Source organism: Dendropsophus ebraccatus, chromosome 9 (assembly GCF_027789765.1).
Source record: "Dendropsophus ebraccatus isolate aDenEbr1 chromosome 9, aDenEbr1.pat, whole genome shotgun sequence".
In the NCBI taxonomy this organism is placed as follows: domain Eukaryota; kingdom Metazoa; phylum Chordata; class Amphibia; order Anura; family Hylidae; genus Dendropsophus; species Dendropsophus ebraccatus.
The window spans coordinates 114,578,966-114,606,109 of record NC_091462.1 but is presented as its reverse complement, the minus strand read 5'-3'; the positions used below and the strand labels follow the sequence as shown (position 1 = coordinate 114,606,109).

General features: G+C 45.1%; 1 protein-coding gene and 1 long non-coding RNA gene across 6 annotated transcripts in view; one reads left to right on the top strand and one right to left on the bottom strand.

The window, feature by feature from the left end:
- The window catches only part of LOC138801615 (uncharacterized), an 86,792-nt gene that overhangs the window by 6,140 nt on the left and 53,508 nt on the right, over window positions 1–27,144 (bottom strand). The window lies entirely within an intron of this gene.
- LOC138801609 (nuclear factor 7, brain-like) lies at window positions 152–26,265 on the top strand. 4 transcript variants are annotated; one of them, XM_069984613.1, is made up of 10 exons: window positions 152–582; window positions 2,394–2,468; window positions 4,689–4,846; window positions 8,074–8,514; window positions 9,170–9,265; window positions 9,352–9,585; window positions 9,691–9,713; window positions 9,800–9,930; window positions 23,397–23,513; window positions 25,195–26,265. In XM_069984613.1, the coding sequence occupies exons 1-10, from the start codon at window positions 381–383 to the stop codon at window positions 25,791–25,793; spliced, it is 2,076 nt and encodes a 691-aa protein (XP_069840714.1). In that variant the 5' UTR covers window positions 152–380; the 3' UTR covers window positions 25,794–26,265. The 4 variants fall into 4 exon arrangements, with proteins under 4 accessions (XP_069840714.1, XP_069840716.1, XP_069840717.1 ...); XM_069984614.1 differs by lacking the exon at window positions 152–582 and adding an exon at window positions 1,512–1,581; XM_069984615.1 differs by lacking the exons at window positions 23,397–23,513; window positions 25,195–26,265 and adding an exon at window positions 19,087–19,839 and having other exon boundaries at window positions 155–582.

Sequence of the window (27,144 nt, the reverse complement as noted above, 5' to 3'; positions counted from 1 at the left end):
CAACAAGAGAGACTCTTCTCCCTTCACTAAGATCCGAAGCAGAGTAATGGCAGCTGAGAGGCTGGTATCCCTGTCACAGGCTCCATCAGCCGCCATGTATACCATCGTACCGAGCACTCCTGAGGTGGAGGAAACAAGACAACGTCTCCCAGCAGCCCCCGCTCTGTGTATGGAGGCGGCGCAGGCGCAGTCAGTCCAGCTTTGGTCTCGCGTGCAGGAGCCGGTACACCGCACATCCAGCCGGTACCGACGCCGCTGTAGCAGCTCTCCCTCCAGTCACACGGTCTCTAGGCGCCCCCTGTGTGTGAGGTGACAGTCTCCAGGCCCCCCTGTGCCGTTTCCCGCGCTCTCCCGCCCGCTAGATCACGTGTCCCGCAGCTATGGCCTCCACAGCGCAGCCCGACATCTCCTCAGAGCTGGAGAAGAAAGAGGTCCCGGCGGCCGGGGAGGAGGCGGACAACAACCCCGAGGAGCCCATGGACGAGGACGACGAAGAGAACGAGGACGGCGGGGACGTGGAGGAAGATGTGGTCGTCCAGATTGGGGCCACCTACTCGTGTAGGAGACAGGACGGCAGCTACCGTGAGTCACCGGTATATATGTATACCTCCCCCCCCCGTGTGTGACTATATATATATATATATATATATATATATATATATATATATATATATATATATATATATATATATATATCTCCACTGGGGGGCAGCGGGCCTGCCAGAGTGATGGTCTTTCCCCTTTGTGACATCCCTGCATTAGAATAAATGGAGTCCCGTCACAGAGGGGAGGTTTTCTTTTTCCAGCACTTGGGCATAGACCGGCACAGTGCGCAGGCGGCACTTCAAAAAAAGTACTGTGGCATCTGCATCCCTGTGCCGGTGCTGATCCATTCATGAAAAAAAAAACTAAAGGGAACCTGTCAGCCCTCCCTGTAAGTCCCGCTTCGGCAGTCATTTTCTATGGTCGTCAGACTCATCTCTAATGATCTGCATAATGCGTGCTCAGCTTCGGGCCATGATTTCTTCGCCCTGGACCGGGACTTTCAGGGAGGGTTAAGTATGCTGCGCTCCACCACCTTAGCTGGGCTGACAGGTTAAGGGTGCCTTCACGCAGGACAACTCGCAGCGGAAATCTCGCTGCGAGATCCGCCACAAGGTAAGGTCGATACTTGCCCGTTCACTTCAATGGGCTAACGTGCTGGCAGCGGGATTGTCAGTTATTTTGTGCGGCCACAGAGAACCACGGCAGTAGTGTATACAGTGTGTATACTCAAAAGCCGTTATTCCGTTCACTGTGCGATGTAATGGAATGTCATTAAACAAGGGCCATTGGGATCATGTGTGTTTATAGTATCTCACCAGTCACTCTGTACAGTGGCTGTAGGAGCGGGCACATTGTAGAGCAGTCTGTGTTATCTCCCCACGTCAGGTGCACACAGCTCAGTAGGGTGTTGCTTGTTTTGTCCCACATGACACTGCAGATGTGAAGTTTGCAGCTTCATCTTTGCTGTTGTCAGCACTGACATGGAGCATAATGGAGGAGCTGGGAGCTTTACCGCCACGTCCGATGAGTTTACAGGTGAGCAGAGGAGCTAATATACATCTTTATATACCTGCAGAAGTATGTACACAATATAGCACATTTATATAGCTGCAGAAGTATGTGCACACCACAGCACACCTATATAGCTGCAGAAGTAGGTACACACCACAGCACGCTTATATAGCTGCAGAAGTATGTGCACACCACAGCACACCTATATAGCTGCAGAAGTAGGTACACACCACAGCACGCTTATATAGCTGCAGAAGTATGTACACACCACAGCACGCTTATATAGCTGCAGAAGTATGTACACACCACAGCACGCTTATATAGCTGCAGAAGTATGTACACACCACAGCACACTTATAAACTTATATAGTTGCAGAAGTAGGTGCACACCACAGCACACCTATATAGCTGCAGAAGTAGGTACAAACCACAGCACGCTTATATAGCTGCAGAAGTATGTACACACCACAGCACGCTTATATAGCTGCAGAAGTATGTACACACCACAGCACGATTATATAGCTGCAGAAGTATGTGCACACCACAGCACACCTATATAGCTGCAGAAGTATGTGCACACCACAGCACACCTATATAGCTGCAGAAGTATGTGCACACCACAGCACACCTATATAGCTGCAGAAGTATGTGCACACCACAGCACACCTATATAGCTGCAGAAGTATGTGCACACCACAGCGCACTTATATAGCTGCAGAATTATGTACACACCACAACACAGAACCGATCCTCCTCATGGTCCTCTTTGTTGCTAAAATGTGCTGACAGCTTCTCCTTTCTGTTCTCTTACAGTAGTTTTTTTTTTTTTTTTGTAGATGACGCGGAGATTGTAAAAACCAGAATGAACAAGCAGGCGGGCAGGGAGGAGTTCTTTGTCCATTATGTTGCCCGTAAGTAATAGACTGGAGAACAGTCCGTGTGGGTTCTTTACTTTTTTTTTTTTTTTTTCACATTTTTGTACCTCATATCTAAAATTGCCTTATTACAATGTAAATTGAGGGTCTGTGCAGTGCACCCTCATACTTCATGGAAACACTGACACTGTTCTAAAGCAGCACATGCAAATCGCTGATCACATTTGTGTTATTCTGATATTATATACTTCATGGTATACATTTCTTTATGGGATCCTGCTCTATGGAATAGCACAGAGGTTTGCCCTATTTCAGCCAACAGTAACGCGCAATCCTGTCCAGAAACTACCTGAACAGAAGCCAAAATGACACTTTTCTGGCCTTCGTTGGGTGATTGGGGTCTGTGTGTACATTTGAGGGATTCTTCAACGTGTAGAGAAAACTGAGACCACTAACAGATTTCCAGATGTGGAGTTCTGCCACTGATGTGACAAGGAGAGTGTCTCACATTAAAATTGTTGCATCCTATTTTTTTTAAAAAAACTTCTTATTGGAAAAATGAAGGGGACAGAAGTGCTCATCTGAGCGGTCTCCTTGCTTGATAAGCTGTGTATAAGTTTGTAGAAAGTTGGAGACTTCCTATAAATCCGTACACAGCACACTCCACTTGATTTCTTCTGTCCCGTCCATTTAGTGATCAGTGGGGGTCTCAGTCTCAGACCCCCCACTAAATATAACTCCTGATCTGTCATTATGACACATCAGAAGTTTGTTAAAGAGAATAGTACTTTTTAAGGTTGGCATTGGTAAATTTAATTTCATGTTCTTACTTTTATAAGGGTTTAGGCTAGGGCTACACATGAGCTTTGGTCATGTGACACAAAGATCAGTCTTGCCTTTGGACCTTGAACTAAACGTTATTGAATGGAGTTGTGATGCAAAAGTTGCAAAAGATTTGCTTTTACATAACACATGTTGCTGTGTAGACCTAGCCAAAAAATTCAGCAACACTTCTCTGTGCTAATATGACAGTATAGGTACCTTGTATGTGTGACTCTATGTGACCCTTGATTGCACCTTTATTGCCCTCTGATCAATGTAAATCAATATGCTGGGAGAAAGGACTTGGTAGGAACACAGGCTAAACATAAAGGCTTCCAGTGTTCCTTCTTTATCTCATTGGTTATTGGCCAGAAGTCGTGTTGCTGCAGCAGAGAAACGTCTGCACAGGTAATATCCTGTAGGGATGATAGATTAAACTGTGCACCAAAATTCTGCCACAATTCATGGTGGAAAAACCCTGCTGGATAAAGAACTTTGGATTACCATTGGATTTGCTTGGAGGGGGCCGTAGCTGAATCTTAATGTTTATAAATGCACTAAAATTTAAGTGCACAATTTTGGCGTGAACTAAATCAGCTGGTGTAAACTTATACTAGACTAATGGTCCGTTTACACAAAGCGGTAATTCGGCCAATCGATCGTTAAACAATTTTGAAGCCACGATTTGGTTTTTATAACGATCAGTGTTTAGACGAATAAATCGTCAGAATAATCGTTATTGCGATCGTTTTTTAGGATTGCTTAAGCCCATTTCACACATAGGGTGGATCTGTTTACATGAAGCGATCTGCAAATTTTTTGCGAACGACCAACGACGATTTGAGAACACGTTGAAAGATCACGATGAACGATTTCTCGCTCGTCGCTTGATCGTTCGCTGTGTTTACACGAGTTGATTATCGCTCATATGCGATAGTTATTGCGGAAATTTGAACAATAATTATCATGATCATTCAGCAGGTCGCGATGGCCCGATTAGCTGATGAACTAGCTTGTTGGTCAGCTGATCACTAGCCCTATTACACAGGGTAATCTGGGCCTGTTTGGTTGAACGTTTATAGCGTCTAGGGTTGTACATGTAAGCACAGCAGGACCTTTTTTATTTTTGCAGTGAATTTGGTTTCACTATTGCTGGTCCTGTCTGGTTATGGTCAGTACAACCCCATAGTTTTTCGGATCACCCAGTGATCTGTATGGTGCTGATCATTCTGTCCACTGCAGTGTGATGGATCACAGCTGAATCTTTCGTGTTTTTTTTCTCTTTAATACGTGTGACTTATTGTTCATTTTCCTTATGTTGCATTCCTGTGTAATGTATTCAGGACTATGCACTGTCCGAGGCGTTTAATCTGGTAAGTGTGACACTAGAGGAGCTTCCACCACCTGATTATGTTAGCTCGTTTGTTTCTGCAGTGAACCGTCGCCAAAACGAATGGGTGGACAAAACCCGACTGGTGATTCCCAAACCAGTGAAGGAAGAGCCGGCAGCTAACAGTACGGACGCAGAAACAACTGAGGACAGAAAAGCTCCTCTGAAACGGGAAAATGATGATGGCTCGCCTGAAGCAAAGGTAATGCGGGGTTCAGTCCTCCCGGTCTACTCTGCGATCTATCACTGCAACGTCCATTATTTTCGCTGTCAGAGTAGCTGCAGCCTCCTCTCCCTTCATTGACCAGATTCGGACTAGCTATGTTACTATTTTTTTCTTTATTCCTTTTTTTTTTTTTTTTTTTTTTTTTTTTTTTAAATGTCTGCAGTTTAAAAAAACTAAGGCTTCTGATCATTGAAGGTCTGAGACACAGTCACTAAACCACTATAAGCTAAGCATGGGATCACAAGCCTGTCAGGTCCTTGTGGCTGACCCCAGGACCTGACAGGTTCCTACACTGTTCTTCTCTGCTCTGTGGGTTTGTGCATAGAGCAGAAAATGAACTTGAAGCATGGCTCCCTATGACTGCTAGCCAGACACAGCAAGAGGTATGCCGTGGCTTCCAGTCACTTTTGATTGCCAGAGTGCAGGACTTCTCCCTACACGCAGGCCGTCATTTAGGCCAGTCTGGACAGAAGAGGACACGGCAAGTGTCAATATAAGCTGCCACATTTCCTCCTCGTGAGTGGATAGAAGCCTCAGGGTTGAGTTGTTTTGGATGACAAAGCATTTTTTTTATTTTGAGTGCGTTATTTGTGCTTTTCAGTCCTGCTCATCCTGATTCCTGTACTGATTGGCACAATAGGTCTCATTCTTTTTGTATGGCGCTGACTGTGTCACTGTGTGATTTGTTAAATAAAGATGATTTCCCTGTTGTATGTCCTGCTTTCATTTGCCATCAATACCTTGATTTGTATAAGTCTGTGTCGGGGAGCGATTGCACAGTAATTTGGCCTGAATCCAAATCTATTGATTTGTTTCACCTTGAAAGATTTGTTCCGATTTCCCGGTTAGCTGAAATAGACAGGTCTGACGCTCTAAGGTCTCCTCTTGTATACAGTCCTCTCTAGGCAATCAGGGCATTTTGTAAGTGCAGCCTCCATACATCATTTGTCTTATAACATGTTCTTGTCATTTGCATTTAACTTGGTGATGCCATAACATCTTGGAGCTGTGCCAAACATGAAACAGAACAAAAGGCGCCATGTTCATCTGCTGATCTGCCTAATCTACACGTCATAAAGGGGTATTTCCATCTGAGCTTGTGACTAGGGGTCCAACCGATGTGACCCCCCCCCTGCTAATCCTGAGTGGTTATGTAGCCTTACCGCAATGGATGGTGTGCTCAGGGCACTTGCGCAGCTTCCGCTCCATTCATTCTCTATGGGGTCACCAACCACTTTCAAGGCTCAATGAGCTTAACGTCAGTTCGTTATCCCTCAGCCTATGGAAATACCCCTTTAAGGCTGGAATATACCCTTAGTAGCTGTTGGACAAATGACACCAATTACTTCTTACCTATGAACTTTTGACATGGGTTGCCATTTTTCCTTTGCATGGAGTGGAGACTGTTCTGATCGCAACTTATCTTTCTAAGAACAAAAGGGTTAGGTGGCAAAAATCTAACACCCGACCTTTCTCCTCACTGATGACATTGTCTGCAAATGAAGCAGACTTTTCCTCCCGTCTCCTATCAATGTTCTAGCAGTCAGGGATCTTTTTATTTACTTGAAGGTCATTTAACAGTTGCATTAAGATACAGAGTATACCAATGCATTATCGCCTGTCAGTGTTACACTGACAGGTGAATACACTGTATTAGGCTATGCCTCTGGTACAACCTAAAAATATAGCCATAACAGCCCTGGGAGCTTTTGTTATGCTGCCATGGTACTCATCAGCCCATATCAACTTTTATTGCTGCGTGCCAATAGTGACGGGGAGCTTTCTCCCTATCAGATACAACCCCACAGCATGTAAAACGTTAATGTATACCAAAATTTAATAAATTAGCATCAAATACAGCCTGATTCTAGGGGAGGGGGCATCCGTTTCCTGAGATTTCCTGCTTTTTAATGCCAGTAAGTTTTCCAGTTCGGTGCACTGGAGGCAGGCCTAGTGGCCCCAGTGTATAGACATCTGCTGCTGCTCACACACCGCCTCTATAATCTTGGCATGTCTCCACGCTAGATCTAGTGGAGAGCCAGGTCGGGGGACTACAAAGGTGGTGCATCACTGGGAGATGTTCATGCCCTTTGGGTGCTGGGGCTGCCTCCAGTGCACCAAACTGGAAAACTTACTGGCATTGAAAAGCAGGAGATCTCAGGAACCGTACACCCCCTTCTCTAGATTTGGGTTGTATTGAATGCGTATTTATTTACTCTAGGTATATGTTCCTACCACTAACATGCCAGGCGATCACTGACCGTCCAGCATGTGAAGGGTTACCTGTCGGGAACTGACAGTTCCTAACAGTGGTAACATTGTATTACAGCCGGATTTTTGCTGCTGCAGCGCTGCAAAATCACGGAGGGAACTCATTTTATTTACCTGGTGTTTTCTCTATTGACCGCAGCATGTAGAGGGTTAAACAGCCGGAAACACACTGCTTTTTTGTTCCTGATGATTGCATCCGGGTCCCGTCTGTTTTTGAACCATTTTTAGCTTTGAAGTATTTTTGTGTGTGAATGTGAGCACACAGATCAGATTTGCTGGTGCACAGTCTGAATGGGATTCTGGGAGGTGTAGTTTCTATAACGCAGAGAAACTGCTCGACCCACTCAGTATGGGATGTGTGCAGATACACCACAAGTGTTTTGGTTTTACTGCAGGTAATACACTTCCTACGCTTCCAGCTCACATAAAGCCCTATAGTTTCTATAGAAGCTTCTCTAAGTATCTCTCAGGTGGTCACATGCTGCAGTGTGGGCAACCAACCATTTAAGCTTGACAGAATAGATATATCTTACAGATTCTTCACACTTCAGGTGTTATTCATCTCTCTCTATACAGTGGGGGTGTAGTGATGATCAGTGCACATTTAGGGGCCATTCACATAGCATGTCAGTAAGGTAGCATGGACATTTTAAACCATTCCGGAGCTCACTGCCTCATGATGAATGATATTGTTGGTAGCTCTGAAGTCCGGTCCGCCGTATACAGTCTGTGCACGGACATATGAATTACCCCTTACTACTTGGGGTGACACATACTTATATTACACTTGTTACAGTCATTTAACACATTCTTTTCTCTTGTTTGCTCAAGGTTTTCACTTTCTAAAAATCTTAACCTTTGTGATTTTTAATATAGTGTATAATCCCGCCATTGTTAACCTTACTCCCACTTATACTTGTTTTTTATTTTAGAAAGTGAAGGTTGATGTTGAAAATTCGGCGGTGTCGTCTGGGGATTTTGCAGAAGAGTTGACTTGCCTTCTGTGCAGCGAGCTCTTCAAGGATCCCGTCATGGTGGAGTGCGGCCATAACTTCTGCCGTAACTGCATCGACAAGGTGTGGAATGGCCAGGAATCCTTCACCTGCCCTGACTGTAAGGAAGTCATCACTGACAAGAGGTACACCACCAACCGGGCCCTGGCTAACCTAGTGAAGAAGACTGTCAGTACCACTGCCGCCCCGGCTAAACCTACTGAGAAGCCTAAACCTGCCGAGAACTGTCCGGAACACGATGAGAGACTGAAGCTGTACTGTAAGGATGATGGGACCCTGAGCTGTGTCATCTGCCGGGACTCTCTGAAACACGCGAGTCACAACTTCCTGCCCATTCTGGATGCAGTGGGAGTCTACAGGGTAAGTTGTGAAGCAATTTTACATACTCCTAGCCACAAATCTTCACCTCCAACGAGGTTAGTTAGCATTGTTCCTGCTTGAAAAAACTTCAGAAGTGTTGCTCTTTGTATTCACAATATTGCCTACATATCTTCATGTCTGTACTGACAGCCATCTTGCTGCATTAAGGCCTTATTAGATGGCCCGATGGCACGGACATCACAGCCCTTTAATCAGTTGTTGGCCAAGTAATTGGCTATTCACACCGTTACGTGGCCATCGGCCAATGATAAGTCATTTTCTTTACATCTTGAATCAGCTAATGAGTTTGCTCGCTCATCAACTGATCGCTGTCTATTTTACATGGGAAGATATCTGATTGTGAACATCATCACTCCATGTAATAGCGCTGTTAGAGATCTGTCTTCAGACATCACACCGTCTTACACATGATTGACAACACTGTCTTGCATAGGAGCATGAGAGGGCAATGTGCTTTGTGCATTAGAACATTTGGTATATTTTGAGAGCTCACTGAATTAGTTTACACCATAGTCAGTGCTGTGAACTCTGCTTTATCCCCCTGTGCTCTGTAGCAGGGCAGTATATTCTGCATGCCATCTCTGTGAAATGTTACCCATAGTGATGAACATTACATGTAATGTTTCATCTCCAGACAGAGCTGTCGGCCATTGTGGCTCCATTAGAAGAAGCCCTGAAGGTGACAGAACAGCTGACCGAAGAGCAGAAGGAAAAGGTGGAGCAGCACAAGGTGAGAGATCGGCCCCTGCATCTGTGTAACTAACGCCTTCATGTAGACAGGTGGTTTCAGTCTCTTATTATCTTGTTTCTCCTCAGAACAATGTGTCCGAGTTCAGGGAGCATATAGTATCAGAGTTTGAGAAACTGCAATCGTTCTTAAAGGAGCGAGAAGAGAAACTTCTGGATCAGCTTCAGGAACAGGGAGAAAGCCTGCTGAAAGAAATGGAGGCCAACATGGTGAAGATGCAGGAGAACCAGGACAACATAAAAGAGACAATTACTATGGCCAACGAGCGAATGAACGATACGGACTCCATCTCTTTTCTCACTGTAAGTGCCATCGCCTACAGTAAACTTGGGTAGCTTTATGGGCTCACAGTGCCGGCTCCTATACATCTTGTGTAGTTCTAATGATAATTTTTTTCCCCCTCCTAGGGCATCAAGTCGTTCATCGATAAGTAAGTTTCTAGCACATATATATCACTTCTAGTTTGATTTCTAACGCCTTTGATTGATTTGTGCTGATGTTTATCTCTCTGTTCAGGTGTCAGGATGAGCAGCAGGATGTGATGGTATCCGGGAACACTCTTCTCTCCAAGGATCTTTGTCAGGGAACCTTCAAGGGTCCCATTCAGTACTCTGTTTGGAAGCAGATGAAATCGTTCATTGTTCCATGTAAGTACTTGTTATCGTAAGGTTGCCTATAGTGAACATGTAGAGTGAGAGTCATCTACCCCTCCATCACAGCCTGTGTTCTGTTTATGGTACAGCAGATATAGGCATATCTATTTCAATTTTTCCCACTGTAGTATACAGTTTAACCCCTTAAGCCCCAATGACTTAAAGTGTCACTGTCGTTATAACTTTCAAAATCTTAATCAGCAGGGGATGTGAAAACAAGTTTGCAATGTACATTCATTATTTTTTGTTGTTGTTGTTGTTATGCTGTAAAACAAAGCTATACTTACCAGAAATCCAGGTCCAGTCTCCTGAAGGCAGATTTTCTAACTGATTAAAAAAAAAAGAAGGAATTCCGGCCAGTACAGAGAGTTCCGACTCAATATGTCCATCAGTTACATGACTGCCTTCTCTCTGTGAGCGCTCAGATGGCCTGGGATACACAGGGCTTCCTGTTTTCTGACTCTTTAAGGGAAAAAAAAAAGTCAGAAAACAGGAAATTCCCAGTTCTCCATGATAACTAAGAAAGAATAATGAATGTAAGTGGCAAACTTGCTTTATATCACATCTACTGTTTTAGATTTTGAAAGTTTTAACGACACTTTAACACCTTCCCCCAGGCCTCAGCGACATAATGACTCTGATAAATAAAAAAAATGAAACTTTTATTATTGCCATGTGCAGAATCGCCCAAATTATTGAATTATCACATTCCTGATCTCGCACGGTAAACTGCGTAAGTGCAAAGAAATTCCAGTGTGCGAAATTGCTGATTTTACGTCACATAAAATCCAGAAAAAGCCCCATAGACCAAAGGATAAAAGCGCTACAAGGATGGTCATAGAGCGATTATAAGGAACATTTTAGTTTTATTAAAGATTTTAATATTTTAAAAACCTTCAAGTAAAATAAGTTATACAAGTTGCATATCATTGGAATCGTAACGACTTGAGGAATATATGTAACATGTCGGTTTTATCATAGGACAAATGGTGTAAACCCGACCCCCCCCTTCCCCCCCATAAAAATGTTTTATTTTCAATTTCACAGAGCAAATTTTTTCTGGTTTCGCAGCATATTTAAAGTGACTCTGTTTCCACAATCTGACCCCCCCAAACCACTTGTACCTTTGGATAGCTGCTTTTAATCCAAGAGCTGTCCTGGCGTCCTTTCGGCAGGTGATGCAGTTATTGTCATAAAAAACAACTTTTAAACTTAAAGCCCTGTGTCCAACGCCCGTGGCATAGTTTGTGTGTGCATTAGGATGGCACCACCTCTCTGTCCTTCCTTCCCGCCCTCCTCATCATTAGGAATGCTCCAGGCAGACTGCCTGCTATGGCTAGGTTCACACTGCGTTTTCAGCATCCGTTTAAAAACGGATTCATTTGTGTGCATCCGTTTTTTTTATAATGGAAGTCAATGGAAAAACGGATGCACACAAATGAATCCGTTTTTTGCAATCCGTTTTTCATGCGTTTTTTGCAAAAAACGGATGCGTTAAACGGATGCTTAAAACGCAGTGTGAACCTAGCCTATTCATCAGCTGTGTTACCACAGCACATGGGCTTGATCATTAAGGCACCTGTGCAATGTTCAAACAGAAGTAAATGTTCCAGTTGCATTCCTAATGGTAAAGAGGGTGGGGAGGAGGGACGGAGGGGTGGTGCAAAGTTAGGGCACAGATACTCCCGTAGGGCACGGGGCTGCAAGTTTAAAAGTTGTTTTTATGAGAATAACTGCATCACCTGGTGAACGGACCGCAGGACAGATCTTGGATTAAAAGTAGGGATGGTCCGAACCTGCAGAGGTTCGGGTTCGTACGAACCTGAACTCTCGGCAATGATTCCCGCTGTCTTCCACCTCCATGGAGAGAGTGGATACAGCCAGAGGACCGCCTGAAAAACTGGGATACAGCCTATGGCTATGGCTGTATTCCAGTTTTCCAGGCGGTCCTCTGAGCTTTTAAAGTTATTACTTTTGTAAAATAACTTTTTTTTTTTTAAAAAAAAAAGTATAATTTTTCATTTACATATGTACTTCCATTGAGGGGCAACAATGCCCCTCTGCTGCCACTAACATTTGGGGGGTTCATCTTACACGCTGAAAAATGTTAACCCCTGCCTGACTGCAGTAGGGTTTACTAGCTGGATTCCTGCTGCGGTCAGGCAGAGGTTAACTGAATTTGAAGAAAAAAAAACTCACCCGTTCCCGGCAGCCATGCGTCTCCAGTCATGTTCCCGGTGCAGGCAGTGTGATGCACACTGCCTGCGCCGGAGGTCCCCAAAGCGATCGTCTAATCGGAGAAGCTCGGCTGCCAGGAGAGCTTCTGGAGAATCGCAGAGACTTCAAGGACTTCCGGCGCCTCTGTCATTCTTCCTAAGCTCTCCCGGCAGCCGAGCGACTCTGAGTTTCTCCGATGAGACGCTAGGCTGCTGGGAGAGCTTTGGGGACCTTCGGCACAGGAAGTGTCTCTGCATCACACTTCCTGCGCAGGGAACATGACGGGAGACGCGTGGCTGCCAGGAACAGGTCACAGGTGAGTTGAATTGTGTTGTTTGTTTATATATATATATATATATATAAATATATATATATATATATATAAATTATTGGTCGCCACATATGGGGGGTCGTGGACGTTTTTGAGCTCCCCCCACTGTATGCGCCGACCATACCCGGCGTGTAAGACAACCCCTGACTTGTGAGAAGATTTCTTTGGGGTTAAAGAGTCGACTTATACGCCAGAAAATACGATAACCCCTTTAAATTACCTGCTGCCAGACATCATGGGAAACCTTAAAAAGTCTTGTGAAGGCTAAAGCTGTTATTATCAGCACACGGGTTAAATTACATAAGGTTCTTACCTTGTTTTCTGCCCCACATCAGGCTTTACGTCAGGATGTCAGACTAGTTTCTGTCTGTTCCCTTAAAATATACTGTGTTTGGATAGGATGCAAAACCTTGGTAGTTCCGCTTTTGGGCCTCGCACAGTTGAGTGAGAGGGGAGAGAACATCTAGAGGTGAGACAGGAGATGTCTGGGGAGGGGGGGGGGGGTGAAAATAATAACATCCACTTGCCACTGAATGGCTGAGTGGGCCTGCCATGTTACGTCTTAAGTCCCGTGGCAGACCAGGAAGCGGCCAGGGCCCAGAGTGGCAAAATTTTGGTGTCTGTGCTGGAGCCGGGGAGGTAAGTGGATGTTGTTTCCACTCAGAAAAAAAGACAAGTGGATGTTGTTTCCACCCACCTCCACCCTGGGCATTTTTAGAAAAAAAGGGTCCCAGCTGGAGTACCCCTTTTAACCCCTTCCCGCATATGGACTTACCGGCACGTCCAAATCTGCATACAGTTCCTGCAGATGGACGTGCCGGTACGTCCACGGGATGACAGGGGCGCAGGAGCTGCACTCCTGTCATCCCCGGCGGGGCCCGGCTGTCAGTGATAGCCGGGCACCCGCCGCAACTGCCGAGATCCGTGCCGTGCCCGGATCCCGGCAGTTAACCCCTTAGTGGCCGCCGATACGGCGGTCACTAACGGGCCGGCGCTGTACTGCATTTCATCTCCCCCCACTGTGAATCCACGGCGGGGGGGAAAGAAATAAGTCAATCAGACCCCAGATCAGCCCCCCTAGTGGGCTGGTCACTAACCCTCTCCCTCCCCGCGGCGGCCATCAGATCCAAGATGGCCGCCGCAATCACTGTGAACAGACTAATGTCTGTTCACAGTGATCAGAAAATAAAAATGAATGAAAGCCCCATGCTGTCCGCCACCGGAGGTAGCGGAGAGCATGGGGCAGTCATCGGGACTCCCGATATACTATATACTATATACCGCTGATCGCTTATGCCATGTGGAGCCCGGCACTTTTTATCCCCTGTCACCATGAATGATTGGTGACAGGGGATAAAAAGTGATGTCCCCCCCCCCCCCCCCCCCCCCCCCCCCCCCCCCCGTCACCCCCCCCCCCCCCCCCCCCCCCCCCCTTCCCCATATACTCACCTGCTCCTGGAGCTCCTTCCTCCTCGACGTCCAGGCTGGTTATGAAGTGCGTGTTATCGCACTAATAGCGATTTCTTCCTCTTTGTGCGGTATCCAAATTATATCAAATAATAGTATGAGCGCTCATACAGATTCACACAGACACCAATAGCAATTGGTATCAATGCAAAAGGATTCTGCTTTATTACACAAACAACAGTTCTTATACTAGTTATGACGTACAGGAAAAGGGTGGTTACATCATGGGTTAATACTGGCACAATTGGCTATTTGCCTACTCGGGAGGGTCTTATGCTGATGAGTTCCTAAGTTATGTGACACCCAGACCACTCGCTTCCCCCCTCCCAAGTCTTAAGAGAACAAAGACACATTCAAGTATATATATAATGAATACCATATGGCAGTACGAGCTATACCTGAGTATACATATAGATATAGATATATATTTTTCAGACTATATCTCTCACATGCGCATGCGCTCCATAACCAGCCAACTCTGAAAATTTAAAGTGACAGAGACCAATTTGGTCTCTGTCACTGAACTATGATTACTGTGATAGAAAATATATGACAGTAATCATAGTAATACAGTGAAAATGAATGTATAAAGTACAAAAAGTGACAAACATACAAAAAAATAAAACACACACTTTTTATTATAGTAATTGCAGTTTACTCCCAAATTACCCTTAACCCCCCAGATTACCCGTATCCGCCCCAGGTTGTCCGTAATCACGCCAGATTGCACGTAACCCCCCGGATTACACGTAACCACCGCATGTTGCCCGTAACCACCGCACGTTGCCCGTAACTACCGCACGTTGCCAGTGACCCCCTCCAGATTGTCCATAATCACCCCAAATTACATGTACCCACCCCAGATTACCTATAAACACTTCAGTTTATCCGTAACAATGCCAGATTGTCTGTAACCCCCCCCCCCCCCAGGTTTCCCGTGACCACCCCAGGTTGTCGTAATCATGCCAGATTACATGTAAGTCCCCCAGATTGCACGCAACCACAGCAGGTTGCCACTGACCGCCGCACGTTGCCACTGACCGCCGCACGTTGCCACTGACCGCCGCACGTTGCCACTGACCGCCGCACGTTGCCACTGACCGCCGCACGTTGCCACTGACCGCCGCACGTTGCCACTGACCGCCGCACGTTGCCACTGACCGCCTCCAGGTTGCCACTGACCGCCTCCAGGTTGCCACTGACCGCCTCCAGATTACCGGTACCCACCTCAGATTACCTATGAGCACTTCAGTTTATCCGTAACCACCCCATGTTGCCCGTAACCACCCCACGTTGCCCGTAACCACCCCACGTTGCCCGTAACCACGCCAGATTACAGGTACCCACCTCAGATTACCTATGAGCACTTCAGTTTATCCGTAACCACCCCACGTTGCCCGTAACCACCCCACGTTGCCCGTAACCACCCCACGTTGCCCGTAACCACCCCACGTTGCCCGTAACCACCCCACGTTGCCCGTAACCACCCCACGTTGCCCGTAACCACCCCACGTTGCCCGTAACCACCCCACGTTGCCCGTAACCACCCCACGTTGCCCGTAACCACCCCAGATTACCCGTTACCACCCCAGGTTGTCCGTAACCACAGCAGGTTGTCCGTATCCACCCCACGTTGCCCGTAACCACCCCACGTTGACCGTATCCACCCCAGATTACCCGTAACCACCCCAGGTTGTCCGTAACCACAGCAGGTTGTCCGTATCCACCCCACGTTGCCTGTAACCACCCCAGGTTGCTTGTAACCACCCCAGGTTGCCTGTGACCACCCCATGTTCACCGTATCCACCCCAGGTTGTCCGTATCCACCCCAGACTACCAGTAACCACCCCAGGTTGTCCATATCCACCTCAGATTACCCATAAGCACCCCAGGTTGCCCGTAACCACCTCCAGATTACTTGGAACCACACCAGACTGTCCGTAACCACCCCACATTACCTGTAATCTCATTTTTTTTATTGTATTTTAGTAACTGCGCCATTCTAATAACCGATACTAGCTGCGGTTTTACTCCAGCAAATTGGCGCTCCTTCCCTTCTGAGCCCTGCTGTGTGCCCATACAGTGGTTTATGCCCACATATGATGTACCGTTGTACTCAGGAGAACCTGCTTTACAGATTTTGTGGTACATTTTTTCTCCTTTTCTTTGTGAAATTTAGATATTTTAAACTAAATGAACATATTATTGGAAAAAATCGAGTTTTTCATTTTTACTAGCCAATTTTGAATACTTTCCTCTAATACCTGTTGGGTCAAAATGCTCACCACACACCAAGATGAATTCTTTAAGGGGTGCACTTTCCAAAATGGGGTGACTTATGGGGTGGGTTCACTCCACTGGCACTACAGGGGCTCTGCAAACGCACCTGGTGCTCAGAAACTTCTTCAGAAAAATCTGCACTGAAAATGCTAATTGGCCCCAGACTGTCCGTAACCAGCCCACATTACCTGTAATCTCATTTTTTTTTATTGTATTTTAGTAACTGCGCTATTCTAATAACCGATACTAGCTGCGGTTTTGCTCCAGCAAATTGGCGCTCCTTCCGTTCTGAGCCCGGCTGTGTGCCCATACAGTGGTTTATACCCACATATGGGGTACCGTTCTATTCAGGAGAACCTGCGTTACAGATTTTGCGGTGAACTTTCTCTCCTGTTCCTCAAGAAATTTAGAAATTTCAAACTAAAGGAACATATTATTGGAAAAATTCGCGTTTTTCATTTTTACTGTCTACTTTTGAATACTTTCCTCTAATACCTGTGGGGTCAAAATGGTCACCACACCCCAAGATGAATTCTCTAAGGGGTGCACCTTCTAAAATGGGGTGACTTATGGGGAGATTTTACTCCGCTGGCACTACAGGGGCACTGCAAATGCACCTGGCGCTCAGAAACTTCAGCAAAATCTGCATTGAAAATGCTAATTGGCGCTCCCTTCCTTTTGATCCCGGCTGTGTGCCCATACAGTGGTTTACGCCCACATATGGGGTACCGTTGTACTCAAGAGAATCTGCTTTATAAATTTTGGGGTAATTTTTTTCTCTTGTTCCTCGTGAAATTGAGAAATTTCAAACTAAACGAACATATTATTGGGAAAATTCGAGTTTTTCATTTTTACGGTCTAATTTTGAATACTTTCCTCTAACACCTGTGGGGTCAAAATGCTCATCCTACCTCAAGATGAATTCTTTGAGGGGTGTACTTTCCAAAATGGGGTGACTTTTGGGGGGGTTCTATTCTGCTGACACTACAGGGGCGCTGCAAACGCACCTGGTGCTCAGAAACTTCTTCAGCAAAATCTGCATTGGAAAAGCTAATTGGCGCTCCCTTCCTTCTGAGCCCCACTGTGTGCCCATACAGTGGTTTACGCCCACATATGGGGTACCGTAGTACTCATGAGAACCTGCGTTACAAATTTTGGGGTGCTTTTTCTCTCATGTTCCTTTTGAAAATTAGAGACTTTACTCTAAACGTATATATTATTGGAAAATTTTAATTTTCCATTTTTTTACGGCCTAATAGTGAATACTTTGCTCCAGCCCCTGTAGGGTTAAAATGCTCATTATACCCCTAGATTAATTCTTTAAGGTGTGAAGTTTCCAAAATGGGGTCACTTATGGGGGTTTCCAGTATACAAGCCTCCTAAATCAACTTAAGAAAAGAACTGGTCCCTAAAAAAATCAGTTTTGGAAACTTTCACGAAAATGTGGTAATTTGCTGATAAATTTCTAAGCCCCATAACACCCTAAAAAATTAAAATATGTTTATGAAATGAAGCCAGAATAAAGAAGACATATCGGTAATGTGACTTAGTAACTAATTTATGTGCTACGACTTTCTTTTTTTAGAAGCAGAGAATTTCAAAGTTCATAAAATGCTAATTTTTTAAATTTTTCATGATATTTTGATGTTTTTCACAAAAAACACACAAAGTAGTGACCAAATTTTGCCACTAATATAAAGTGCCATATGTGACGAAAAAACAATCTCAGAATCGCTAGCATACGTTACAGCATCACTGAGCTATGAGCGCATAAAGTGAGACAGGTCAGATTTTGAAAAATGAGCCTGGTCATTAAGGCCCAAATAGGCTTAGTCTTGAAGGGGTTAATATAGGGCCCGTATGTTCCCGGCCTAGAGACTTTGAGCTCCCAGCTTACCTTTATAGTGTGACCCAAATATTACTGGGGAAGCGCACATAAGAACATGAACTTGTAATGGGGAAAAACCTCTACGCAAGGGAGGTATCTCGGCCCACTCAGTACTACAGGAGCCAAACCCCCTCCACATGGGTATCCCATACACCACCAGGATTGAGCGCTTGGTAGACTGCGTGGTTACGTGCTCAACGTATTTCTCAGTCTCTCTCTCTCTCTCTCTCTCTGAAAGTTCCCATTGTACCATCTTCCCTCATCCCCCTGTGTCTGGTCTGCATCGCACCTACTCCATCTCTGGTAACCCTGCCAGATACAGTTTTACGGTGTGTCTCGGATATTTGTGCACATCATTGTCACATACGTGTGACACCCTAACTTCTGTACCTGCCCAGAAAAGGTCAGAAAGGAAGAGCCATTTCCCAGCTGAAGCCCTTATTGCCTAGCAGTGATGGTGACTCTTTTGGCTTCAAAGCACCTCATGTCCCAGCCAACAGGTGCATTGCCCATCATAGCTTGTCACCTCTTATCCAAGGCTAAGTGCTAAACCACAAACAACCTCCTCTCCAGGGCTAGTACACAGTCACAATATGACTGTCCTTTGATTATTCAAGTTAATGGGCCCATCGGCCACACATCCGGCTGTGTCGGCATCCCTCTCCAACATACTCTGGTGTGGGGTCAGAAGATTAGGTTTGAACCTACTCCTACATCAGGCAGGTGAGTTTACTATTATGACTTATTGTCACTGTTTTATTTTTTTTACGCCTGTATGTTTGTAGAAAGCGTATTTATAAGCATAAGAATGTGTAAGCTTCATGCAGATGTTGTCCTGGACAGATTTATTAGACTGTAGATGTGCATAATATTACTGAGCTGCCTCATTAACATACTTCAATTTATTGACTTTAACACCATTCTTACGCCTTTTCTTTTTTTTTTTTTATTGCTTCTTTTTGTGTAGACTTATCCCCTATGATGTTAGACCCTGCCACTGCGCACCCCAACTTGGTCCTTTCAGATGGCCTGACCAGTGTTAGATATGCAGACACTAAGTTCCAACTCCCCGACAATCCCAAACGCTTCAGTCAGTGTATCCTGGTGCTTGGTTCTGAGGGCTTTGATTCTGGCCGCCATTACTGGGAGGTGGAAGTGGGAGACAAGACTGCCTGGGATGTTGGTATGGCCAGCGAGTCCAGTAACCGCAAGGGTAAGATCAAGCTGAACCCCAAGAACGGCTACTGGGCCATCTGGCTGAGGAATGGTAACGCCTACAAGGCTCTGGAGTCTCCTTCCAAGACCTTGGTCCTGAAGTCCAAGCCAAAAAAAATCGGGGTTTACATTGATTACGAGGGAGGTCAGATTTCCTTCTACAACGCTGATGACATGACGGCTATCTACACGTTCAGGGCCACGTTCACCGAGAAGCTGTATCCTTACCTGTCCCCGTTCCTGCATGACTCCGGACGCAATTCTGACCCTCTGCGTCTTGTACATAACTAAGCAGCCAAGTGGTCGTGCTGGGTGGGAAGTGATCATTCCCACATTAGTTTCATCCAGTTCTCAGTTCAGGTTGTTACCTGCTGCTCCTTTTGGTGGTTCGGTTGCATTTCCTGTTAGATGTAAATGTTAATTTTATGAGACTATAACTGTACTAACTGTACTGTAGTTATACATTTACTTTTGGATTTTATTTTTAAATAAATTCTTTAATTCATGTGTGTTCTTAATGTGTGTGAAACCTAAAGGCACTTTTCCAATGTTACACATACACTAGGTAGCTGCAATCCTGCATTCCCTGCCTCTAGGACCCACAGCAATTGGCATGTGGCTGTTTCACATCCCACGGATCAGGAGTTAGGAATCTTTGGCCCTTCAGCTGCTGCAAAACTGCAATCCCCATCATGCTTGAACAGCCGAAGAGAGGTTTGGCTGGCCTAAAGTTCCTTATTCCTGCCATAGATGCTTGATGCAGTCTGTGAGACACAGGGCAGCCATAGGCCGTTGTCTGTATAGTGCTGTGCCCCAGCGCTGATCACAGCAGTGGTGACATTAGTGACAGCAGAGGGACCTCTGTCACCCTCTTCTGCTGCCACCCCACAGGTGTGTGTATATGTATAGATAACTTTATTAAAGCAATGTACAGTATTAGCAAAAACTTTTTTTTTTTGAGTCTCCGGAGTTCCCCCTTTATTGTCTGTCTTAAATGTACTTGGAAATGAAAGCGAAGAAGTAAACATTAATTTGGCTAAAAAAAAAAAAAAAAATGGGTTATTACTAGAGATGAGCGAATAGTGAAATATTTGATCATTCGAAATTCAATTCGAATAGCTCCCGATATTCGTAGGAATATCGAATCCCATTATAGTTTATGGGAGAAAAATACTTGGGACCTGGAAATCAATATTCGACCACTAGGAGGTCACCAAGTGCCCAATGACGCCTCAGGAAATGATGCCAACACCTCTGGATGCATATGGGACAGCAGGGGAAGCATGCCTGGCTGCATCTAACACTGGTGATGAGCCAACATTCCAATTTTCCCAAGTGTACGGTGAAGAATCACAAACAAATTATGAATGTAAAGTATAATTGTACATTTTGGTCTAGAAGTACGCACTCTTGTACTTGTCAGGTGCAGTGTAAAATACGTAATAAGGAAAATTAGTGATAACGAAAAATCAGTAGTAGCAAGATAACAGGTGGTATCCCGCACTCACAGTATACAGCCGTATACACGATCAGTAAATGTCTGAACACACTGCCTAAGGGCAGGGCACCCTAACAAGGGCTTTTGGGGGTCCCTTCCTACCTAACTTCACCTAAAAGCTTTCTCTCCCTGGTGTACAGTCTGTCCCTCTCTAGCTCCAACAAGCAACTGACACCAATCTGAAATGACTGTTCTAAGATTCAGGATGTGACGTTGTTTAGCCAGCCAATCACAGTCTGTTTTTTTAAATCCTGCCTATTCCTACTGCCTGTCCCTCCCCCCTGCATAGCGCCAGGGGATGTGGGAGGGTGAATCAAATTTTTACTGCGTAAGCTTTCGAATGCAGTCGAATAGCTCGGATATCGTACTATTCGATTGAATAGTATTTGCTCATCACTACTTATTACTAACAAACTGTAGATTTTTGACTCTAGAGAAGCCACCTCTATCTGATAAAACAACTTTACACAGCTGAGACATTCTTTCTACAACTGCATTCAGATATTGGTCAGACATTTCATCCTAACATACTTGTACTTGTAGGTCATCCCCATCCAATTCATCGCAAACAAGCTCTATGGGGTTGAGTCTCGAGACTCTGTGGGCTGTGCCATTCTTTGAAGCCTGACCTCTTCCTCTTGTCTTAGGGTCCTATTACACAGAGCGATTATTAACAATTAACGACTAACTATGTTTATCATTAACCTGAAATCGTTCACCATATTACACAGAACGATAATCGCTAGTTACGATTGTTACTGCGATCGTTACTATGATCGTTTACTCCTTCTGATCCCAGCAAAATAATAAACAATTTGCTATTACACTGAACGATTAGTGAAAAAATGCGGAACTTGAGCGAACGAAAGTGGAATTACAGCGAACAATTAACGATAATTTTAGGTTCAAATCTAAATTAATGATCAACGACATACAAACGATTTTTCGATCGTTGCCTGCAATTACACTGAACGATTATCGTTCAAATTCGAACAATTTAACGATTTTTCGCACGATAATCGTCCTGTGTAATAGTTCTAATATACCTTAGGGGTGCGTTCACACCTACCGCATCCGCAGCTTATTTTTCCGCAGGTCTGGTAGTGCAGATTTCAACCTGCGAGAAATCTGCGTATGTGTGCGTTTTGCGGTTTTTCTGCAGCAAGTTTATCGCAACTGAAATGTCCGTTTAGAATGAGAGACATTTTAAACAGACATTTCAGTTGCGATAAACTTGCTGTGGAAAAACCGCAAAACGCACACATACGCGGATTTCTCGCAGGTTGAAATCTAGACTACCAGACCTGCGGATTTCCGCGGAAAAATAAGCTGTGGATGCGGTAGGTGTGAACGCACCCTAGAAGTATATTTTGGATCATTGTCTTGCTGTATTATGAACGTCTGCCCAACCAGTCGTATACCCTTGTGTTGCATGGTGGAAAAAAAATGCAGTGGTAGCCAGTCACAGTGGACAGAAAAAAAGACATAACTGCACAATCACATCCACAAGCTATACATTGCTGCTTCTTGGCAAAATTAAGACTTTTTTTTTTTTACACTAAATGTTTTTATTGAATAAAAAGGTTACATAAGACAAGTGATGGCTACGTAGAGCTAAAAGAGAACAGGATATATAAAATTGTCCAATACCATGTCCAAGCCTAAACCAGCATCGTAAACCAACAATGACATTTAAGTCAGAAAAAACATGCATATGAATATCATTGTAGATAAAAAGAAGCTTGTTTTATAGTATCTTACAAACATCAGGAGTTAGTCAAAACCTACATACCACTTCATAGTTCCTGATTGATGTGGATCCCTAACCTAAATATAGTGGTGACCACCATTGCCACAACAACACTGCTGCCAGGCCAAGCTCTCTAGCGCTGGGCAATACCACCTCACAGCAACACAGGTGCCAGAAACATTGGGTAGGCAGGGTGTGTACTATCCAGAAAATTACAACCCACATAGGCAGCCCACTCAGGCACACTTGATACTTCTCCCGATATTAAAATGTAAGTTTTATTAAATCTATATAAAAGAGAAAAATATAATGTGTGCTCTTGTAGTTTAAAACCATGATCAATAGATAGCAAATTGCAATAAATATCCTGCAACTAGTTATGCTCCCCTACATGGGTTGCATGTAATATCCCAGACGGCATAGTGATAAACTAAAACTAAACATGATAGAGAGCCATACTATAGGTACCCATCTAGGGACACACCAGAAATGCGAAAAGGACATGTAGTCCACCGTTGTGGACATATGGTGGACGCATACCCCTCCAATGTGTTCATACAGCTAAGGTGTGACCCCCAACCCGTATTAACCACATGGTGGACGCAATGGTTAGGACCCCTCGCGGGCAGGGTCCTCTTCCCCATGTACCAGTCTGTCTTTTGCCTTCATGTAATGTGTCCTGATCTTGTATTGTTCCTGCTTGTTACACCTATCTATTGTGTAGCGCTCTGGAATTAAGGGCGCTTTATAAATAAATAATAATAATAAAAGTATGGAAATACCCTGTGCCAGTACCAATGTTGTATCTCATCAGGTACAAAGGAAGGAGAAAGCCTTGGACAACAATCAGACCCTAAGAACGTGGGCACCTCCCCATCAAAATCACAGGTGACGGAGCACATCCCACCGGAGCCACAGCCAGAATTGATAGGTAAGCATGCTTACTGTGAATGAAAACACCTGGTATTCCAGAAGGACTGCAATGTTACACTATTCAGCTCACCCTACTGGTGCCAGTACGTGTAACTGTTTTATATGAAACTTTTTTTCTAATTCCCCAATCGTTTTAATTATCCATCTTACTGTACTCCTCTCTTTTCGGCTTTTAGTTATGAATGATAAGAGCCGCAGGTCACGTGCCGTACCACCCGTAATCTCTTACTTGTCCCCTATCCTGTGGAATAGGGACAAGTTAGGGGCCTATTCCACGGAGCAATAATCGTCCGAATCGGCCCGATTATCGCTCGGTGGAATAGAGAAAACAATCAGCCGATGATCGTGTCATTGGCTGATCGTTTATTTAGGCCCAAACCTAAAATCATCGGCCACCCACTGCGCATCGCTGCATGGAATAGCGGTGCACAGCGGGCGACCGACTATTTGAGAAGTACCATGAATTACCTAGCAGGGCTTCTCCTCCTCTCCTTCTTCCTCCCTGGGTCCCGCGGCGCAACATCAGCTTCGGTGGGGCTTGACTGAGCTGTCAGACCGCTCAGCCAATCACTGGCCGGGACCGCCGCGGCCAGTGATTGGCTGAGCGGTCTGACAGCTCAGTCAGGCCGCACCGGAGCTGATGCTGTGCCGCGGGACCCAGGGAGGAAGAAGGAGCGGAGGAGAAGCCCTGCTAGGTAAGGTATGGTGCAAGGACATCGGTAACGATGTCCCTGCAGCCCTCGCTAAACGATCATCAGGCCATAGAATAGGCCCAGTAAACGAGCGCCGATCATTCCTAGACAGTTAAAGCTTTGGCTTTTGTTTGGAAGCTGCACTACACAGTTAATGGGCCTGAAAGCAGTTTGTCTCCGTTCACACTGTGTAGCAATAACGATGTGTAACTGCATCTTAGCTCCAGTTCAAGTGAACAGATGCCGAGTAAGGGTATATGCACACAGTAATTCTCGATGAAAACTACGTGCGGAATTTCCCCACTCATCGCTGTGCACTCCCGCTTTCCTCTCCGCCGCCTCTATAGACTTTATGCTCGGATGGATTCCGTCATCCGCCCAAAGAAATTACATGACAATTCTTTGGATGGAAAGCGGATCTGTGGCAGAAAATTCTGCTCGGAAATTCTACAGTGTGAACAACAGAGCGGAAATTCCATTGAACACATTAGGACATTGCTCAGTTCATATTTGATCCCGCTTCAATTTCTCGCCTATTGCTCAGTGTGCATATACCCTTAGGGCCCTTGCACACTGAGGAAATCACGCGGATAACGTGCCGCGGATTCCGTGCACGCTCCCGCTTGATTCTCCGCCAGTCCCATAGACTCCATTCTATGGCCGGACATATTCAGTCATATGCACAAAAAATTTATGTCACTTCTTTGGACGGACGACTGAATCCACCGGACCATAGAATGGAGTTTATGGGACAGGTGGATAGTCAAGCGGGAGAGCGGGGGATGAGAGACGGAATCCGTGGCAAGTTATCCGCGTGATTTCCTCAGTGTGCAAGGGCCTTCACAGGTCTCTACCACTCCACAGTGTACGGAGACAAATTTGGGTATTCTAAATGACAAGACTATTTGTATTAGAGCAATATGGATAGCTTTGATTTTTAGGGGGGTTTGCTGTGTGATGTTAACAGGCTGTGCTTTATTTTTCCAGGTGTACAGACAGTATGGATCATGGGGGACGCAGTTGTCCATAGAGCACAAGCAAGAGCTGCAGAGCTTCCAGATGGTACACAGTTGGGCTTCCCAAGCGACAAGTGCAGACTTTTTTGGTTTGGACAGACAGACCTCTACTGGAATGAAATTAAAAATCTAATAAAGAAAGCAGAAAACCAAGCACCGCCACCAAACATTATAGTCATTCATGCCGGAGGCAATGATCTGCCGTTTTTCAGTTCAATGGCGTTAGTTAAAGTCATCACAACAGACATTAAAATATGGATGGAAAAGTGGCCAGGGCTTAGGGTGATCTGGTCAAACATTATACAGCGGAAATATTCTTGCCCGGGTTTTCACAAATCAAAGATAGGAAAATCGATAATAACAGTTAACCGTTTTGTTAAAAGGTATGTGGCAAAAAAGGGAGGCAAATTTTTGAGCCATGCAGTCATTGACTCTAAAAGAGACACGTTCCTCAGCGTGGATGGAGAGTGCCTTTCCATTGCCGGATTGGACCTTTTTAACAAGGTCTTGAAGAAACAGTTGGGGAAGTGTTTTCGGAGGGAGAATATACTTGGGGGGACACCCGATTAAGTTTGTTGTAGAAATGGGGAGTAGTAGAGGGGGGGGTTCAGTATTCACTAGTGCAGATGGCCGGTGGCAGACCTGAAGTCAAGCTGGGTGTAGGGGTAGTCTGGCTGTCAGGGTGGTGGAGTTGGGATGCCACTACCTGGGACAGGCGCCTCTAAGATGTCACTGTGATATTGTATGGAATCAGTAAATAAGTGGCTGTGGCTACAGTATATGTGCCAGAGCTTGAGTTAGAATGTATTTGTATGAATGGATATGATTTCCCATTTGGGGGACATTTTTTGTTTGTGTGCTTTTTTATTGAGTCAGATCACATAGGCCATTGGGTCTGCCGAGACTTTTATTTTCCACCACACAATGAGCTGTGAACAATACAGCATTCAGTCATGGATATGGATACCGTAACATAGTAACTGCAAAACTAATTCTGATTTTATAACACTTAAGTTTTCATTTTTATCTTAATAAACATAACAGGAAAAAAAGTAATGCTGATTGTGTTATAGTGATTCCGTAGAAGACCGTCTGATTGGTCAAACCACAATAATAACATATAAATCCAAATTACTATCAGAATTACAAGGATTGGGAAGTAAAGGAAGGAATTGGGGGGGGGGGGGTTAGATATAAATGGTAATTAACCTTAAACCATAATTTTTATTGAAAATGGCATACTACACAGGTGAGCTAGAATAATAGTTTTATAATACCCATATTCTATTAGGTTTGTTCAGGCCACTCACTATTTCCTTTTAAAGGGAATCTGTAAGTACCTGGACCAGAGGTGCTGACCGTGTAGATGTAGGTCTCTGGCCCCTTGTGGTACCTGCTTTTAATTCGTCCGTGCAGTAGATTTTATACAGTCTTGCCAAACCCCCTGTAACCCCCCTAAGTCAAAGAGAAGTAGTGGCTTTGTGTTTGCTGCACTTCTTTCTCCCTCTTTTTGCTGCATATTTACCACTGGCCAGCCTCCTGCTCCATGCTGGTGTCATCTTGGGGTGCACATGCACCATTGCTGGCAAGGGCTGCACTCCGAGTTTGCACCTGCACCGCTGATCTTTCGACCATGCACTCCTGATAACAGCAATCACACATGCATTGGCTTCAGTCCCACAGCGTGCATGTGCTGCCCAACAGACACTCCTGATGTCGCTCCCTCTGCTTATCCTCCCCCTACCCGCATGTGCAAACACTGTTATCAGGAGTGCATTGCAAAGAGATCCGGCAAGTTGGCGCAGCCTTTGTCAGCAATGGCGCATGCACGTACCAAGATATGGTTTCCTATGGTTCAGCATGTATGTCGGAGTCATGTACTTAGGGGGACGGTTTTCAATGAACCGGCATGTATGTTGGG

Bases quoted from the DNA above. Each gene is read 5' to 3' on its own strand.
- LOC138801609 (XM_069984613.1), top strand. From the start codon at position 381: ATGGCCTCCACAGCGCAGCCCGACATCTCCTCAGAGCTGGAGAAGAAA. The intron at 4,847-8,073 runs GTAATGCGGGGT...TTTTTATTTTAG, and splicing joins ATGGCTCGCCTGAAGCAAAG to AAAGTGAAGGTTGATGTTGA. The intron at 9,714-9,799 runs GTAAGTTTCTAG...CTCTCTGTTCAG, and splicing joins ATCAAGTCGTTCATCGATAA to GTGTCAGGATGAGCAGCAGG.